The 19,349-nt window shown below is 47.4% G+C and overlaps 1 protein-coding gene across 1 annotated transcript in view; it reads left to right on the top strand.

Annotated features, from left to right (window-relative positions):
• LOC135905816 (LIM/homeobox protein Lhx9-like) overlaps positions 1-19,349 on the top strand; it is a 67,321-nt gene that overhangs the window by 30,827 nt on the left and 17,145 nt on the right. Inside the window, exon 2 of the mRNA XM_065436865.2 lies at positions 13,421-13,716. Coding sequence (XP_065292937.1) covers positions 13,487-13,716 — 230 coding nt within the window. The 5' untranslated portion in view covers positions 13,421-13,486. The remainder of the gene's footprint in view (positions 1-13,420; positions 13,717-19,349) is intronic.

Genomic DNA, 19,349 nt, shown 5'->3' with positions numbered 1-19,349 from the left:
CGTCTGTTATATTTTAATATAAGCTACTGCCAACATTTATCAGCGCTAAAATTGGCATTATGCCATTTGGTAAAGTTCGACACTTGTCACTCTCGACTGCTGGCGACTGACGTGTACCGGAGGCTAGTCTCGGAAGTTATCAGTAGTTTGAGAAAGTGCTGCGATTGGATGAACGTTCAACGCAGTTTTGTTCAATCGTCGTGCCACGTCAGTGAGAAAAAAAATATTGCTTACCGGCTTTTGAAAACTATATGCCCTCCAGCCTGAGAGAAAAAAGGTCACAGTTTCGCCCGAAAGGCGAAGCGTCATTGCGATGGCAAATTAGCAGATAGCTATACGAAGTAAGGATAGTAGCTTTATCGGCCGTATAAACATGGAAACATTCGCTTACTAAGTGAATTAACAAGCATGGTGTCAGCGCGCACAAGCAAACATGAATACGTCATATTCGATGAGCGCGGACACACTCCGTCAAAACGCTGGTGTGAGCAAGCGCAGCAGCGGCAGCGAGCGAAGTGACTTTTGCGCGGTCTAACGGTTTAGCGCAAGAGCGGCTAAAACACAGCGCTCACGAGGGTATGAACCGTCTGCAGATGCATTTGAAGAAACGGCGCGCTCGACCGCGCGCGGCCGTGCAAAGTACACAATTTGCTGGCGGAGTCGCGCGGCCGCGCTGCCTCCCCGCTTACATCCATATATGGCGCGCGAAATTGAACCGGTCGAGCCGCGATGGTCAGTTCCCCTGCGTCCGGCCGCGAAATGCGCACTTGCTTCCGGAGCACAACGCCGCGCCTCTCCCACTCACCCCTCGCGGCCTTTCGCGCGACGGAAGACGGCGCGTTTGCTCTCCGTTTCCTCCTTCGCGCGCGCCAGGTTGCGCCGCGATCGTCGGCTTCCCTCGCGCGCTTTCACTTCCACACGCAGCGTACCACACGCGGCGCCGATGTTATCGACCTTGGACTTTATACCGAATATCAAGCGACAGCGGCGCCCACGACAAAAATGCGCCTGGAGTGTTCATATAATTGCTATCGCAAAAAAAAAAGGAAGCAAGGGGATGCGCCCTGGACGGGCGAAAAAAAGACGCCGGTGTGGAGGAGGCCTAATGCCACGAGTTCATCGGTGCCAGCCATACGCTTGGATGAACCGCTTGCGAATCGTGCGATGCCCATCGGAAAAGGGAGTATCTCGAAGGCGAAGACGATGCATTCGATGAGGTGACTACATTTTTGTTAAGTTTATTCTTAATGAGTAAAACGGTGCCTGTTACAACCGAAGGAGTATCAAAAGCACCCCTGCCCCCCTCCAAACACGAACACCGAGGTGGAACAGATCCGGCTACAGTAACAGCTCGGGATAGCCCCAGAGGTATTCATCTCGAAAACAACCGAAATTGCGCGTAAGATGCATGCACCTTCGTATTCTTATGTTTCCCTCAAAATTAAACTAAAGGGAAGACTGATGGCAGTGTATAGACATCCAGATCGCTCTTTCTGACCGCAGGATTTTTTGGGCATTAGAAAAGTGGATTATGAACGGCGAATGTGGCGAAACCGCTAAGAAAAATGTGGGAAGTGCGAACAAACTTGTTTTTAAAATTCCACTGCCCAGAAACTATGGTGTCAGGGTGATTGGAATCAGCATTGCCGTACTTCTGTGCATTTTCACGCACATTGGTCTCTTCTTGTATTTTTCTTAGCATAGGTAAAAGTTCGGAGAAGTTACTAGGTAGAATTTTCGTTTATTTTAGGGAGGAGGAGCATTCATGCTTCTATTCCTATATATATATATATATATATATATATATATATATATATATATATATATATATATAAACGAGAAGAAAGGGGCTTAACCGAGGGACCCGATATTTATTAGTCATATATATATATATGACTAATATATATATACATGTATATCTATATATATATATATAATATATAGATATATAATATATATATACATAATATATCTCAATATATGACTATATATATATATATATATATATATATATATGTGTGTGTGTGTGTGTGTGTGTGTGTGTGTGTGTGTGTTTAGTAGCCATGCCAACTTGTCTTTACTTTCACGGGGTTTTGTGGCATACCAAATCTCCCTTGGTACACTTCGCCTGTTTGCACTCCACAAAACCAGTCTATCAATTTCGGTCAACTTGGTGTCCTCTCTGAGGGTGTCAATTTTCCCTGCTTTCCCTTTCGAAGTCTATGTCACTCTACTCCTAACTACACGTATTAAAGATTGAAATCACATTGGATGTAATATTAGAAAACAGCAACGTTGTTTATCAGTGATGTTTGACGTTTCACATTCATTCATACGAATAGTTAAGAAAGTAGCGTTACCCCGAAAACATCACCGCAGAACTGCAGAGAACTGAGTCCAGCGAATCTCTAACAAATATTTAACGCCACGTTGTTGCCCAGCACGCTGTTGCCCGCTGACTGCGCCATTGCTATTTTGTTTTGAACCTCTACCGACTTTCTGGGAGCTCTATCTGACGTAAACATTTGCAACAGTATACCCGTCAGGGATTTATAATCGTCGCACTAGCTGCCACCCTTCTTTTGTTATATTGCTGTTAGAGTGGCAGAAGGAAGGAAGGAAAAAGTGGAGAAGGAAAGGTAGGGAGGTTAACCAGTATGGCTTAACCGGTTTGCTACCCTACACATGGGAGAGGGATGTGGGGAGATTAAAGATGGGGAAGGGGGGAGGGAGAGAGAGCACATATCACAGCACACACACATCGTCCGTTGGAGTCCATCATTCTGGCATGGTACGCCACGTCACTCTCACAGCCGCTTGTCCAATCCCGTCTCTTTCAAAAACCGAAGTAGTCCCTTTGTCGCCTTCACCTGCGATATCTTCTGTCGGCGGCATGTGAAAATCGTGTCGAGCGACAATGGTCTACTGTCAAGGCGCGCTAGAACAGATGCCAGGGACTGTCGCTGAACGTTATAGTCAGGACAGTCGCACAGAACATGTTCCAGCGTCTCCTCGCAAAGACAGGCATTACAGAGATCGTTGTCGGCCATTCCAATGCGGAAGGAGTAAGATTTGGTGAAAGCCACCCCCAGCCATAAGCGATAAAGCAGGGTCGCCTCTCTTCGACGCAGTCCAGTTGGCATATAGAGATGCATCAAAGAGGGCAGGTGGTATTGACGGTTGCTCTGGGTGGTCTGGCTGTTTGGTGTGCACCATAGAGATAGCGTGATCTCATGTGCAAGCACTCGAAGTCTGCTAGCTGCGTCGGATCGTGAAAGCGGTATGGCCTCTTCTTGTGCGTCTTCAAGAGCTGCCCGAGCGGCATTATCGGCGTCTTCATTTCCAGTGACGCCGCAGTGACTTGGCAGCCACTGAAACGTCACATGGTGTCCTTTCTCCTGTGATGTATGGAGTAGGCATCTAATATCGAATACGAGCTGTTCGAATGGCCCGCGATGCAGAGCTGATAGTACAGATTGTAGGGCTGCCTTTGAATCGCTGCAGATTGACCATTGCCGAGGTGGCTCCCGATTGACGACACGAAGTGCAGCGCGAAGAGCAGCTAGTTCAGCAGATGTCGATGTTGTTGGGTGGTCAGTCCTAAAGCTGATGGTAATAGCTTTTGCTGGGACAACCACAGCACCGGACGAACACTGCATGTTTGTGGAACCATCGGTATAAATGTGTTCCCTGTCCGCGTACCTCTCGTGCAGAAGAAGCAGAGACAGTTGTTTCAGCACAGGCGACGACAGTTCAGACTTTTTTCCGATTCCTGGTACACTGAGATGGACTGTAGGGCTGATAAGACACCAAGGGGGTATCGATGGTTTAGATGCAGCGGTGAAGCCCGATGGCAGTTTGTCGTTGTATTTGATGATAGTTTTAGCGAATGATGATTGGTGCCTGTCCGAAGGTAGTGCTGCAAGGTGGTGATAGGTGGCACGTGCAAAATGTCTGATGTGCGTTCTCAGGGCTTCCACCGTAATGTGACTTCGCATTGGATGGTCCCGAGCAATCGCAATAGTTGCCTCTGTTGAGGTGCATCTGGGCAAACCAAGGCAGACTCTGAGTGCTTGAGCTTGTGCTGCCTGCAGAACACGAATATTTGTCTTGCAGGTGTTGGTCAGTACAGGTAGACTATATCTTAGAAAACCGAGAAAGAGAGCTCTGTAGAGTTTAAGCATTGCGTCTACTGACATCCCCCACGTCTTTCCTGCCAAGTATTGAAACAACTGGGAAGTTGCTGTCAGGCGCCGTTTCATGTAGGCCACGTGCGGGCTCCAACAGAGGTCTCGGTCAATTATTACGCCAAGGAATCTGTGGGTTCGGACATAGGAAATAGTCCGCCCATTGATTGAGATGATATAAGGCGTCATCGGTTTGCGAGTGAATGCTACTAGTGCGCATTTTTCTGGTGATATGCTGAGACCCTGTTTACACAAGTAGTTCGCTGTCGAAGTGGCCGCTCCTTGAAGTCGCGCACGTATCTGATGACGTGTGACTGCCGAAGTCCAGACACAGATGTCGTCAGCGTATATTGAAATTTTGATGGTAGTTGGCAAGTACTCAGCAAGTCCAACAAGAGCGAGGTTGAATAGCGTCGGGCTGAGAGCACCGCCTTGAGGAACGCCCCTGCTGGTATAGCGTCGCGTAGTTGGGCCATCGTCAGTTAACACAAAGAATGATCTTGCAGATAGGTAGCTTGCAATCCACAAAAAAACTCGACCACCTAGGCCAACCGTCGCAAGGGCGTCGAGAATGGCCTCATGTGATACGTTATCGTATGCCCCTTTCACATCTAGGAATAAAGCTGCAGATAAACGCTTACGGGACTTTTCGTGCTGGACATAGGAAACGAGATCAATTACATTGTCGATAGAAGAGCGGTCACGTCGGAAACCAGCCATGGAAATCGGATAAATCTTGTAGTATTCAAGGTACCATTCCAGGCGGCCAAGGATCATCCGTTCCATTATCTTTCCTACACAGCTGGCCAGCGCTATTGGGCGGTAAGAGGCGAGTTCTAATGGGGATTTGCCCTGCTTTAAGAGTGGCACCAGGCGGCTTACTTTCCATTCGTCAGGAACATTTCCCTCCTACCATGAGGAGTTGTAAAGGCTCAACAACTCTACCCGTGCGGACTCTCCGAGATAGCACAAGGCCCGGTATGATATACCATCCGGACCCGGAGATGATGAGCGCCTGCAGAGAGCTAGAGCCGCTTCGAGCTCCTCCATTGTAAAAGGAAGGTCCATGCGGCCATCACGTGAATTGGGGATGTCAGCTCGGGCTGGAGGATCTGGACGAGTAGCTTGGTCTGCGATCTGCGCACAAAAGTCTTCTGCGACATCGATGTCCTGCCGCCCTTGGAAAAGCGCTAGCGCCTTGAATGGGAAACGCCGTTCCGGAAGGCAACGCAGACCTTGCACCGTTTTCCATATGTGAGACAGTGGCTTGCGGGGGTCGAGTTTCTGGCACAACGTTGCCCAACGTTCCGACGCTAATCTATCCATACGACGCTGAATCTTCTTTTGCATCCTCCTGGCTGCCCTAAGGTCATGAATTGATTTTGTACGCCGATATCGACGTTCCGCCCGGCGACGAAGCGCACGAAGGCGCTCTAATTCTATGTCGAAGTCATTCCGCGCGGAAGAGGTCGTCATCATGCGAGTGGCGTTTTGCATCGTCATTTTAATCGTTTGCTCTAACCCTGATGGTAGGCCCTCGCGGCAGGCATCTTCCATCTCAGATTTGAAGTTGGCCCATTGAATCGTCCGAATGGTATTCCGTAAGCCTGATCTAGACGACAAGCCTTTGATGTTCAGATAGGTGGGAATGTGGTCACTCCCATGTGTCTCAATGTCTGGAAACCATTTCACACATCTGGCGAGAGAGTTGGAGACGAAAGCAAGGTCGAGGCAGCTGCCGTATGTCACGCCGCGAAGAAAGGTGGGGCTACCATCGTTCAGGAGAGTAAGGCCATAGTTGTGGGCGATGCTTGCTAATCTTCGTCCTCTTGCATTTGTCCGTGTACTTCCCCATGCTGGATGGTGTGCATTGAAATCTCCTATGATGACCCATGGGGCGGGACAAACACTCAAGATATCCGCAAATCTTTTGGTATCGAAATTGCAGGAAGGCGATATATACACGCCTACGAGAGTAAACAAGAGTTTGTTCCTTTTAACTGTGATGCATATATATTGATTGTCGTCGTGGGGAGCAATTGGTTGCAAAACATAGGTGAGTTCACGACGAACAAAAATGACGATTTTGCTGCATGCACCATTTGTTGATGACATGATAAATTCGTATCCTGAAAGTCTTATTGATTTCGACAAGTTGGGCTCACAAATGACGATGAGGGGAAACAGATTGGTGTACACAAACTGCCGAAAATCTGAAATTCGTGATTTTAGCCCTCTGGCGTTCCATTGGATGATGGACGCAGCCTTGACTTCTTTCCGGAAGGATGGGGTATGGGTAGCCATCTTTCTAGTTGAGGGATGCAAGCACTGGGCCTAAGGCGTCCAGCACTTTAAGTGCGTTTTGAGCACAGGGTGTCCCGATGTCCACTAAAATTGCTCGAATGGCCTCCATGAGAGAACGTAGCACCGAGATGACTTGGCGGTCTGTTTTAGGTGAATCGTCCATGGCCGGAGAAGGATCAGGTGGGACCCCGACCTTCGGAGGTTCCTTCGCAAGGGAGCGGCTTGGTAGCGTAGGCCATTCCTCTAAAGATAGTCTTTTCTGCTTCCTTCGTGGAAGTGGTGGGCCTTGTCGCGGAGTGACTAACTGGCACCGCAGTGGAGTGGGTACTGTCACTTCGCGCATGCGCCTTCTTCGAAGACGTACGATGGCGCCTACGTCGTCGCCGACGCCGGACTACTTCGGCTGCCTCCCTGTGGGCAGAATTGTCTCTGGCCATTTGCTTAAGAACCGCGCGCTCCCTCTTGATGCGGGGACAGTCCTTCGAGGAGGCCGCGTGAGGGCCGCTACAGTTGACGCACTTCAGGACCATGGCACCGCAGGTCTGTTCTGCATGAGGTTCAGCGCAACGGGGACACAGTAGCGAGTTGGGATACACGCCTTTGACGTGTCCTAGCCTGAAACACTGATGGCATTGAAGCGGCTTCTGGATGAAAGGTCGAACCGGATGACGGAAATGTCCGACTTTAACGTGGGATGGGATACAATCCCCCTTGAATATTACTTTTACGCAGCGCGTATTCCCAAGACGGCGCACTTGCGTAATGATCGTGCCTTCGTATGCCGGCTTGATGAGGCTAGGTAAGTCATCATTGGGAATGGCAATGTCAATGTCGTAAATCACACCGGCTATGGATGTGTCGTCGATCGGGATAAAGGGGCGCATTTTCATTCCGTCTAGCTCTGTGATTTCTTGGAGTTTTCCAAGCGCACTCGCGTTGTACACGTCTATGGCGAGTATATTCTTGCGTGGATTTATTCTTATGTCTTTAATTTGATCCGGCACCGCACATTCCAGAAAAATGGATAGGGCTTGCCTGTTCAGCAATCGTAGGTTGCTTGACGGTTCTGTCGGCACAAAGATGATGACGTGCGGCCAGCGCGCAGGCCTTGTCTTCACAGTCGATGTGCTCGCAGGAGTTGACGGCGCTGTGTTGGCGATTTTTCTCCTCGCCCTCTTACTCCGGACGGGTATGAAGCCGTCGTCGGATGAGTCGTCTTCCGACATAGAGTACAGCTCGGTGTCTTCGGTGTCACTGGGGGAGCCAACTCGCTTCCTTGCGGTTGACGGCCGTGATGACTTCTGGCCAGGCGGCTCTCTGGCATGCTCCGCGTCCATGGCCGCAAGACGGGGAGGCGAGGCACCTCGAATAGCGAAGAGTTCACCCAAAAATTCACAGAGCACAGAAACAAGCGTTCTGCCAAGAAGACACTTCGTCGTCTTCTTCCTAGAGTGGCAGACATTCCGCAGTTTGTCTATATCATACAAAAATTATGCTTGCGCAACTGTGTTTGTGTAAGTACAACTGAGCTTGTGTGGTGGCAATTACGTAACGTATGCTATGTAACAGTTAAAGCCACAGTGACTACGCACAGCTGGTATCAGCGCAGCATGCAAGTTTTAATTCTTACAGCAATGTTGCATGGCGCCATACGTTGTACTGTCATTGCGCTACTTAGGAAGACGAAAGTTTATGACACGATGATTGATTTTCATGGTGGAGCGTGCAACCGTCCTAATCAACGGCTTATAAATTTGTTTGTTTTGATTATTTTACAACAAAAACACGTGGGGGAACTGCATGCCATTATTTGACCGGTTCTCATAAATGACTGAAAATCTCATCGGTGTTCCTCTTCTTCAAAACACACATTCGCCCCCACGCAAACGCACACATTTCATACATACATACATACATACATACATACATACATACATACATACATACATACATACATACATACATACATACATACATACATACATACATACATACATACATACATACATACATACATACATACATACATACATACATACATACATACATACATACATAGATTACAAATTATAATGGCAGGTTCGGAGTCATCCTACAGGTGACACAGGCCGAAATCATCGCCACTTCCAAACGGGCAAGGGCGTTATACGATATACGACCTTCGCTCAATTTATTTACCCTATACCTGGGTGCGTGCCTGCGTAAGCGATATTGCTGCTTTAACAATCGGCCTGGAGCACTGCAGAAAAATCTTGTTGCAGAGCGCGCGAAAATACCTTCTTTCAAGTAAATTTGTTATGGCACCACGTTTTATTCGAATGAGCATACTTTTGCAAGGCGTCATCGCAGGAAAGATTTCTACACCAAATATATTCTGATTGAAGACTCCACGCCGTGCTTCAAAACGCTGTACGTTTTTTTTTTTTTGTTTGACATCGATAAATCAATTCTGCGGAAATACGTGAGATCGAGGAAGTTTCACGAAACAGGAGAATTTGCAGCTGCAAGCTACACGCCGAGATTAAATCTGAGATTATTGATGGTCGCGTCTGGGAAGCGTGGCGTGACGGACCCATCATAATATTGCGCTGGTTGGTTTCTGGCCACGTTGCTCCCTGGTTGTTCGAGTGGTACCAGTTTCTGGGTCTTCGCACCTGTAGTTGCGATTTCCGTCGGGACGCCATATGAAGCGCGTGCCTGACTGCCACATCACATTTGATAGCTGATATCTTTTTGCGACGCGATATCAGCTATGTCATATAAAACAAAGTGAAACTGGTCATTCCCAGGTGAGATTGTCCACCCACTCAAACAGGAAGAACTATTTTTTTTTCTACCGCGTTCTTTTCTTCTTTATTTGGGGTAGCGGTTGTTGGCTCGGTACTTTAAAGCGTATATGCGCCTTTGACGAAGCCCGTGCTCACGTACCCAAGCCGTCAGGCTCGTGGTGGAAAGCAAGAGCAAACACGACCTGTCGCATGCGACCGGCGTCTCGTCCGTTTATCTTCAGCCGCGGTGGGGGCGCCGAGGGAGAGACAGGTTTTCTCCGAACCGCCGGCGCGTCTCCAAACGGCGACGCTGCTATTGCTCTCTCGCCGTCCGCCGCTTCCTTCAGCGTCCTCGCTGCTTTTGCTCGATTGCGCGTCGCTCGTCGTCGTTTGTTAAAAGGTTGTCAGCGGCGCCCTGTCTTGTATAGAGACCGGAAAGGAAGCCGCCGGCTGCGCAGCATAAAGATAATGCATCGCTCTTCCCCCTTGTCACTTCGCCCCCTTGTCACTGTCACCTAAACGGGGATCCTTTAACAAAAGCACGATGCCTTCCACTATGCTGCCCGATAGGTTATTTTGCCTCCCCCCCCCCAGGCGCTTTATTGACACTTTTTAAGTGACTGCGATCGCGGCGCGATGCCCATGCCGCCTACCTCGTAGTAAGGCGATCCCTGTGAACCGCCCTTCCGTATTTTCGAACCTCCTTCTGTTCTCCCTTTATGATTCGCATACCTAATCTGCAGATCATCTATCTGCACGTGAATTTCGTCCTAATATCGTATATGGACTGAATCGTCTTTTTCAACGTTGATATGTCGGCATTTCTTTTCTTTTTTTTTGCGTTACGGTCTCTTTTTTTCTATATTGCTGTGCTAGACATATTCCCTCACCCCCGCCCGTCTAGTAAGCTTTTCCGACGTCGTGCAGCTTCAAAGTAATTTGTGTCCCATTCTGGAAGAATCTAATTATAGACTGTGCGTGTCACTAGTGCTTGTCAGTAAGTCGTGGAAGCTTTGCATTAAGTGCGACTGACAGTGTGTAACGTAAACTTGAGTCAACATCTCTAATTGGTCGAGGTCGTCGCTCTCATTCCAAGCAGACTGTCTGATGTTTGTAATGCCGATGCGTCTTATGTTGGTTCCCTGCTCACCTTGGAATGATCGAGGGAGCCTCTCCGAATCTCAATGAGTTCGCTCATGAGGCAGCGCGAGATCTTACCCTCCGCTTGGCCCCGCGCAACGGCGTGGCGGTACTCCCCGAGAATAGAGACTCCCCTTCCACATACAATGAAATCACGAAGTATTACCTTCTTAATCGCAGGGTTTACAGTTTGCCGCATCCTAAACTAAACAGAGCTCAGGCACTTACATTACGCTTACTACAGACTGGTACTTATCCTTGCCCACGGAGACTGAACATGTTTTATCCAGAGACGTATACAGAGCCTTATTGCCAAGATTGTGGTGCTTTAGCCACGCTCGAACACATGCTCTGGTCTTGCGAAAGAATTGAAGACTCGGCGATCAAGAATGCGTCCAGGTGGGAGGCTGCACTTCACAGCCCGGACCTGGATGATCAATTCTGGGCTGTCCAGCAGGCTCACGATGTGGCCGTGAGGCTTGGCCTTCCGGTCCCGACGTGGGAGCGGCCCGCTTAGTGATTAATTATCACTACTTGCAGGACCAAATAATGTTTTCCTTCCTTCCTTCCCTCCTATTCTAATTAAACAAAACGTTCATTGAATAGTTATCGCTACAAAAATGTCAGACGACGTTTTTTGGGTGTGATGAATCCTATACTCCCTGCAACAAACATTTTGCTCATGATGGCCTTGCATTTATTTTTTTAGGAAACTGGAATGAGGCTTCAGTGACTGCGAGTAGAAATATCAGATTAAGGAATTACGAAATCATTCACTGTGAAGGAGCTTTTTTCTTCTTTTTTTTCTCCTTTTTTTTAAAGATGTCGACCAGCTGTCAATCATAGCTCCCGAGTCATCTCAAGTGGATGCTCAGTTCACATTAAATACGCTAAGAACGATCGTATGGTGTAAGTTAGAGATTTAGAATGACCGTAAGTTATCGGTCATGTATCAACGGTCTGGATAATACCCGTAACAGCGCCCAGCAAGAGCAATGTTCCTTGTGGCAGGTTGGTATAAGTGGCCGTACATAGAGCGCACACCCCGCGCACGTACGGATGCCCAAACACACGGACTCAGGCGCGCGCGACCGCAAACGACGCGCAAAAGCTTTGACGGTGACGGACAGTTCTACTCGGTGCCTCAAGCTTGGAACCCCTAGAAGTATTATACTGGGTGATCATGTTTAAGTTTCGTGGAATTTTTAAAAATAGCCTGTCGCAGATAACATAATTCTGTTCCTTGAGCTGGAGTACTCAGAAATGCGGACATTACTTGCACTGTCCTTAAGTATGCGTTCGCTAAAGCTGCCTTCTTCACAGTAGTAGCTCGCAGCAAAGCCCACTTTAGAGATTTTCCTCTTATTTTACAAATTACAGGAGACGTCGTGCATATTGTGTGTGTTATGTGTATGTAGTATAGCAACTTCCCATCACGGCGGAAAGTGTTACACAAACAAATTAAGGATACAAAAATAGATACTTACCAGGCGTGCATCAGCCGCAAACCAATCTAAAGCCTTTCGATATTTTGCACCAGCAATCCACCTGCAACATAAACAGGACATCAGGTGCTAAGCATAGGCTAATAGCACTTGCTTTAAGGCGCAATCATTGGGGGCTCACGCGGCAAGCCTAACGCTCATGACGACTGCAGCATCAAGCATAGAGAGAGTCGTGGAACTAATGTGGACTCGGTGGCAGTGCTTGAAGTGAGAACACGCGAATAATATAATACGCCTGGCTATCCAATTTAACACTGTAGTGGCACGTTATGACCGTGAATCACTGAAATGATTCTAGAAATCCATTTCTGTCAGCTTTCTCAATTTGCAGCGTTTTTCAGTTCAGGGACCGAGTTCCTAAAGTTTTTGCTCGTGGCATTGCCACGGGGCAGCATCTAATAACTGTGGGTAAAAGGAGGGACCTATAACGTGGAAGAGACATGCAGAGCGCTGACTTCTAACTTCTTTTTATTTGTCAGAGGGTGCGCATTTATAATCAGAACAGCGCAAGGAACCGTAGTCAAATCGAAGGTTTCACGACATGTCGCTGGTGAGTAAATTTATTCCAAAGGCAAGAGAAGGGCGCCGATGGAAAAGGTGTGGCTAATAAGTATTAGACGTTTAGGCTTCAACACGGAAGCCTTGCTTACAAAACAAGAACTACTCGAAACAGCGAGCTTAAGTTTGATATAATAACCAACCTAGACATCTTGCATATTCTTGTTTTCTAAACAAGATTTCTGTATCACAGCTGAAATGTCTGATACTTACTCGCGAGACCTTTTATGACCAGCGTACTTTCCTTTGAAAAGTAGCAGAGTTCAAACTATATTAAAAAACAGTATATTCCTTTTGAAAAAATCAGAGAAAAGCGGTGTTTATAGGGTAGCTCACCAAGTCATAAGCATCGCATTTCTCTGATTTTTTAAATGAAATCAGAGAATGAAGAAGAATGAAATCTTCTTCCATTTTTTGTTGCTTTTTTTACGTCTGCCCCTTGGCTTCTTCAACATCGCTTTCTTCGAAAAAATGTTTTACGTGGAGTTATTAGAGGATGACGACTAACCAACTAGCCCAAACTTCCGGTCTAGTGCCCGTCATGACCATTTCCCAATGTCCCACGGTCTTCGCTATGTTTGCCATCCATGCACTTGTACCTGTTCTTAAGAACCATTAAAGCTTGCGAATCGATCGCGTGAATACAGGCGCAGTTTTGTTTGAAACGCGGTGTGCAAAGAAGAAAGAACGAAAGAAATCATACTTTGGCGATTCTTCCGCCTCTGAACTCATTTGATGTGAAAGCAGCATTCTGCCATAGAGAAGACTGCCATATAGTTTTTTTTTCTTGTTTACTTGCTTGTTTCTCAAATTCTCGCGCTTTTCCACTATACGGGTCACCAAGAAGCGAGTCGTGGTCGGTGCCAAACGATCTGTGCTTTTTGCTCTGACATTTCGTCCGAACTGCGGCGTGCGCAAAATGACGTTCGCTGACCGTGTGACGTGGCGTCGCTCGCAGGGGCGGCGTGCGTCTGCTTGTCTCCGGCGGCGGCAGCGTGAGCGGAGGCGCGGCGCCCAAGCCGCCATGCCCGTGATCAGCCCGGGCCCGGACGAGGCGGCGGCGCAGGCCCTGGCGCCACCCAAGCTGTGCGCGGGCTGCGGCGCGCCCATCGCCGACCGCTTCTACCTGCTGGCCGTCGAGAGGCAGTGGCACACGCACTGCCTGCGCTGCTGCCACTGCAAGCAACAGCTGGACTCCGAGCTCACCTGCTTCGCGAGAGACGGGAACATCTACTGCAAGGAGGACTACTACAGGTCGGTGCATGCACTTCGCTCTGGGAGGGAGCTCGGTGCTTGTAATCGAGCTAGCGTGGTTTTCCGTCACAGCGTAGTATATAGCGCTCTCACGAATTGATCGCATATGGGAAACTAAGTATGCTCAGAATACGAAGTGACCAAAACACCCGTGGTAGGACTCGGTTAGTTGTTTCCGCGTGTTACTCAATAAAAATCGTGTTTTACGTGCCAAAACCACGATCTGATTACGAGGCATGCCGTAGGGGGGGACTCTAGATTAATTTTTACCAGCTGGGGTTCTCTAACATGCACCTAAATAAATGTACATGGGTGTTATTGCATTTCGCCCCCATCGAAATGCGACCGTCGCGTGTTACTATTTCTTCCATTCGTTTCTTTTTTAAATGTTTTTTTCTCTTTCGAGTGCCCATAACTTATTGAACCATGTTAAATGCACTTCTCGTAGTCTACGCACAGCGTGTTCTCTGTGTGATATCTTTGTGTGCGGTCTCCGTAGTGTGGTTTAGAGCAACGGTGCGCTTCTTCTGATGGGACAGAGTGGCGCAAGTGCGAGAGCGCTTATAAAAATGAAGATGACGGGCGGCCAGAGACTGCTTGCCTATACCTTCAGCCCTCCAAAGGACGCTTGTTTCGAATCCGAACCGTAGTATGAACGGTGTATATCTCCCACCACACACTGGTTTCGAGCGTTGCCGTGGCTGCTTTTCTGCCTTCCAATATAAGTAAACACGTGTCTGTGTGAGGGTTAACGCCCGCCCTGCCTTTCCTCGACCCGATTTGTTCTTTTGCTAATCGCGCGAATCTTGAAAGTGCAAAATGTATCGCTCTATGTCCTCTAGCTGAGGTTTGGTGTTGCAAAGCACTCTATAAGAAGGGTCAGACAGCTGAGAATGTAATAGCGGCTCATGCAGGACACGTCGGGAAAAGGAATGAGAGAAGTGATACCATGAGGCAAGAAGATTATTCTACTCTTACGGAAAAGAACAAAACTTTGAAACCAACAGAACTTTTTGAACTGACCATAATCTGGTAGCACAAATTTTATTAACTATAATGTGATCTGGAGGCCTATGTCTTCCGAGCTAGACGGCCAGCCAAGGCTCTCAAAGTAGACATCAGGCGGACGAACGGGTGGCAGCAATTGTTCTCTGCCGTGAGCAAGCACCGAGGTTCCGGTGGGGCAAGCTTCCCAGGCTCGCCAGGCGCGTGACCCGCAAGGGTCAACCACCATGTTGATTTCGAGTGACTCCTAAATATTATTACTTCAAGTTAGCCTTTAAGTGCAATTCTTCCATAGTTTTCAGAGTTTCAGATATAGAGAACAAAACGTTTAGAACATCGAATATGTTTAAACCTCTGTAGATGTCACAGTGCCAGTATTAGCCGGATTACGAAACGGCTAGCTCTGAACAGTCGCCCTGTGTTCAGCACAGCAACAAATTCGCAATAAGTTGTTATGTAGATCTGGATGTCAAAAATTAAATATCTCTACAAATGTGCTCGGGCGCGATCGGAAAATAAGACGCCGTTTAACAGAATAAGAAAGCAAGAAAGTGTGCTTCTCCCAATGAGAAGGAGGAAGAGGAGTGTTGCTAGCTGCAGGCGGATCTGGCTTTGCAAAAGCTGCTGGAAGTCGCTCCGCGCGCGCGCCACTTCTCAAGGCAGGTCGAACCAGAAATAAGCCCGGGACAAGACACACAGGCAAGACTAATGACGACGGCAACGGTTGATCGAGACGCAACAAACTGCCCGCCTATTTCCGCATAATTTAATTTCCCCACATTTCCACATATGAAGCTGTAGTGGATATCCCAAATCACGCGGCTGCGCTGCTCGACACATCATGATTGGCACACGCAAGGGCGCGGTCCTCCCGCTGTAACAAAGCTTGCACGCACGATCTGCATAGCAATCATTTTTGTCGCATTTCCTTCCATGTTTTTTTACGTGAGACCGTTAGCTTCAACAAAGCTTCGAGTGAGATGTTGGTCGCCTTGCGCAGATTAAAGATATGTGGGAAAACTCTTGGACTTTTGTGAGAAAGATTTCACAAATACCCCAACGAAATGCACATGTATGGCTATCAATGACTCCCCGTGTTTTGTGCTGCTACACTTTAGTAATGGTTGCACAAAGGTTTGCCGTTCCTGCCGTGGATAAGGCCTCACTGGCACTGAAAGCTCTAGGGGAGGGAACTGCACTGACCTCAAGATGTTTCTCCCCCTATTGCTGTACCAAATCAAGCAAAATTCATTTTAATAACACTCACTACGAAAATTGCTATGATGCTAATTGAAGACATAATAGGAAGATGGGGGACAAGGGAGGGTGGGGGAGCGCTGGACGAGGTCTGCATTGCGTTTTCAGCATTGTGCAAACACCGGAGCACTGGTACAGCAGAAGTGCCACAGAAATAGCAAAAACACAGGTCAAGGAGAAGTAGCATGCCTCGAGATTAGCATGGCTGCGATAAACACCGATATATTTGCATACACAACAACGTAATTACTAAAAGAAGAATTCAGCTTCTTAATATCCACGCAACAAGACGCAGGCTAGAATTACCCCATTGGTCTTTCTGAAGCGCATTAGTGGCTACCTGGAAATGTTCTTGACCAGACCCCATCGGAAACTTCCAAAGTATGCGTGTACGTTGATGCACGAGTTCTCGCTTATCACATCAACACGCCCAATTTGGAACCCGCGGAATATGAGCCATCGGCAGCAGAACTTTTGGGCCCTTCGTTCTGCGCTATAGAAAGCATCGTTAATCTCTAAATGAGGTGTTTGGGAGGAAAGAAGACCTCTCCTGTGTGTGTGTGTGTGTTTATCTCAAATCGAAATTTAAACCCAAGGAGCTTCTATGTTTAGTAACTTATGAACTTAGGCCTCCGGTTAACAAGATTTTTTGTTGTTGGCATGATACACTCCTTCAAGCTGATTTTTTTTGCGCCTGGTTGCGGCGCCGGCTACCCTTTATCTGATCGAGAATGAGTGATTTAGGCGCATCCTCCCATGCAGTCTTGTACATAACTATGGCGCTCTTGTAAATGTAACTTGTACATATCTAGCATGCATGTATACTGCATGTGTATATGAGACGTATCTACGTGCCCTATTTTACGAAACAGTGTAACCAACACAAAATTAAATAGACACTGTCAGAACAACTGGGCGAACAAAACAGCACTACCGCTTAACATAAGCATTTCAGAATTATAGTTATGGAAATAAAGCTCTTTTACGAACAATGCTTTCTTAGAAAAGCTTTTAATAGTGCATGCGCATCCTAATCTAACCTAACCTGACCTAATCTAGGACATTTGTCTTCTGCTGCACCGCAAATAATTTCTAACACACGAAACTTGCTCGACAGAAAGTATGCAGCGTCCCTGTCTGTTGCACGTGATGTGTGGCAGCTGAATGCTCTGCCTTATAGCTACATATGTAGGGCTATAAATAGTTATAACTGTAAATCGTGCGAGGGGTTCAGAAACACTCGTCGTGTGAGCTATTTTTACTCTGCTGTGCCCCTTTAGACCGACCATGCATTCACTACACCTACCTTATCCTTTCATACTCTATTTTTGACCGACGCGTTGGTGTTTTGCACTTTTTTTGTGCATGCCATAGTATGTTATTATTATGTGCACTCAATGTTGTACTTGACTCTGCACATCATTCATGTTAGTGGTTTTGAGCCTCGAGTGCCAAGAGCAGTAATTCAAATGTAGCCGCACGTAACGACCGCTGTGTTACACTTACGGGCGCCGATGCACGCGTTGAAAACTGGACGCAAATAATAATGACAAAAAAAAACGTGTCTTTGAAGCGTGCGGCTGATCGCCGCGCTTGTCGGTACAAAAACACGTGAAATGATCTGGCAGGCAACAGCTGCGAATGTATGCCAACGAGGTCGTAAAATTCGCACTGCCGCGTTTCCCATCGTGTGTGGGGAATACCCCGACGAACGAACTTGGCCGCGGCAGCCTGTGGCTCTGGAGATGCGACAGCACCTTGCAGAGTATGTCCAGGCATGTTTCGTTGTTTCTTGCGTTTCAACGCACTCCTTCAAGCCTATCAGCGGAGGGGAGGGAAAACAAGAGGTGAAAGGCAGAGAGGTTAACCAGATTAAGTGTCCGTTGGCTCCTCTGCACAGGGAGATGGTGCAAGGGGCAGGAAAGATAAGTAAACAAGAAAATGTTTTTTAAGAAGGAACGCAGCGAAATCTATCGATGCCACTTTTTTATAAGGTGACGTAACCACCATTGTCCTCGTAGCTTTTTTTTTTCATTTTTTGCTTTCATAAGATCATCAAACCTCGCTTTCAATATATGTATACTAATCGAGTACGTTTCAAATATTCAAAAAGTCGTATTGACAAAACCATTGCCTGATAGCTTTAGGCTACAAAAAAAGTGCGTCGGAGTTATCTTCTTCCAATAACCGGCGGCTTCGAACGGAAAGCGTGTGTTTTTTCTGAGCACGAACTACATGTGCTGAGGAAGTTTCGAAGTTTTCACCCCGGAGAACATAATCTGAGCCCGAATTTATCAACACTGTCGCTGTCCAAACTAGTTGACAGGGATGACAGCCAAAAACCCGACAGTGGGAAAGGCGACCTTAATTTTTTTTTCGTTCTCGAAAGGCATGATAAAGACGAGAATCCATATGCAATTTGTTTGGGCAGCTCTAGTTGAATAAATAAAGGCTTCCCGCGCTTCAATCTGTTTCGAAAAAAGTTTATGGCCTCGTTGTCAGTCTCACTTCTTTGTCATTGGCTTTAGGGCTATATGGTGAATGCTAAAAACTTACTGCAGACTGCCCACTTCCCTCTGTCTTTCTTTTTTTTCTTGAAGTTTATGGGTATTTACGTGCCAAAACCACTTTCTGATTACGAGGCACGCCGTAGTGAAGAACTTCGGAAATTTGGACCACCTGGGGTTCCTTAACGTGCACCTAAATCTAAGCACATGGGTGTTTTCGCATTTCGACCCCATCGAAATGCGGCCGCCGTGGCCGGGATTCAATCCCGAGACCTCGTGCTCAGCAGCACAGCACCATAGCCACTGAGAAACCACGGCGGGTCCTCTGGTCTGCGTTTAGGTGGCAGACAGGCCATATCCAGCATGCCGAAAGGGTGCATTGAACCGACGGAATGACGGCAGACGCCTTTGCCGACGAATAAGTTCTGCTTTATGCCCACTGAGGTTCGGATTCAGAAAGCCGTTCTATGCTAAAAAAAAAAAAGACTGCGTAAGTTCGTAAGGGTGAGGGACGGGATGTTTTGTGCGTAAGCATTCTGTGGCAAGTACCCCAGCAAAATTTGTCCGTCCCGTGACGCCTTACATATGCAAAATAGATGCATAATTGGTCAAGTTAACACTTGCAATTGCTATAATATTGTAATAGAATATGATTGGTAGAGACGGGTAGACATGCATAGGCTAGCTAAATAAGTAAGCAAAAGCGAAGTAGCAGCCGAGCCAAAGAATACTTACGAATTAGTCGACAACTCTGATAGTTTGTGCAGCATTTTTGTTTGTTGTTGTGGCACCTGTGGCCCAGGTTGGCTCCGATCCCGAGGGTCAAGGAAAGAACTCTTGTTTGTTGTTGGCGGAGAACACGAT

This window comes from Dermacentor albipictus, chromosome 1 (assembly GCF_038994185.2).
Source record: "Dermacentor albipictus isolate Rhodes 1998 colony chromosome 1, USDA_Dalb.pri_finalv2, whole genome shotgun sequence".
In the NCBI taxonomy this organism is placed as follows: domain Eukaryota; kingdom Metazoa; phylum Arthropoda; class Arachnida; order Ixodida; family Ixodidae; genus Dermacentor; species Dermacentor albipictus.
This window is presented reverse-complemented; position numbering and strand designations above follow the sequence as displayed.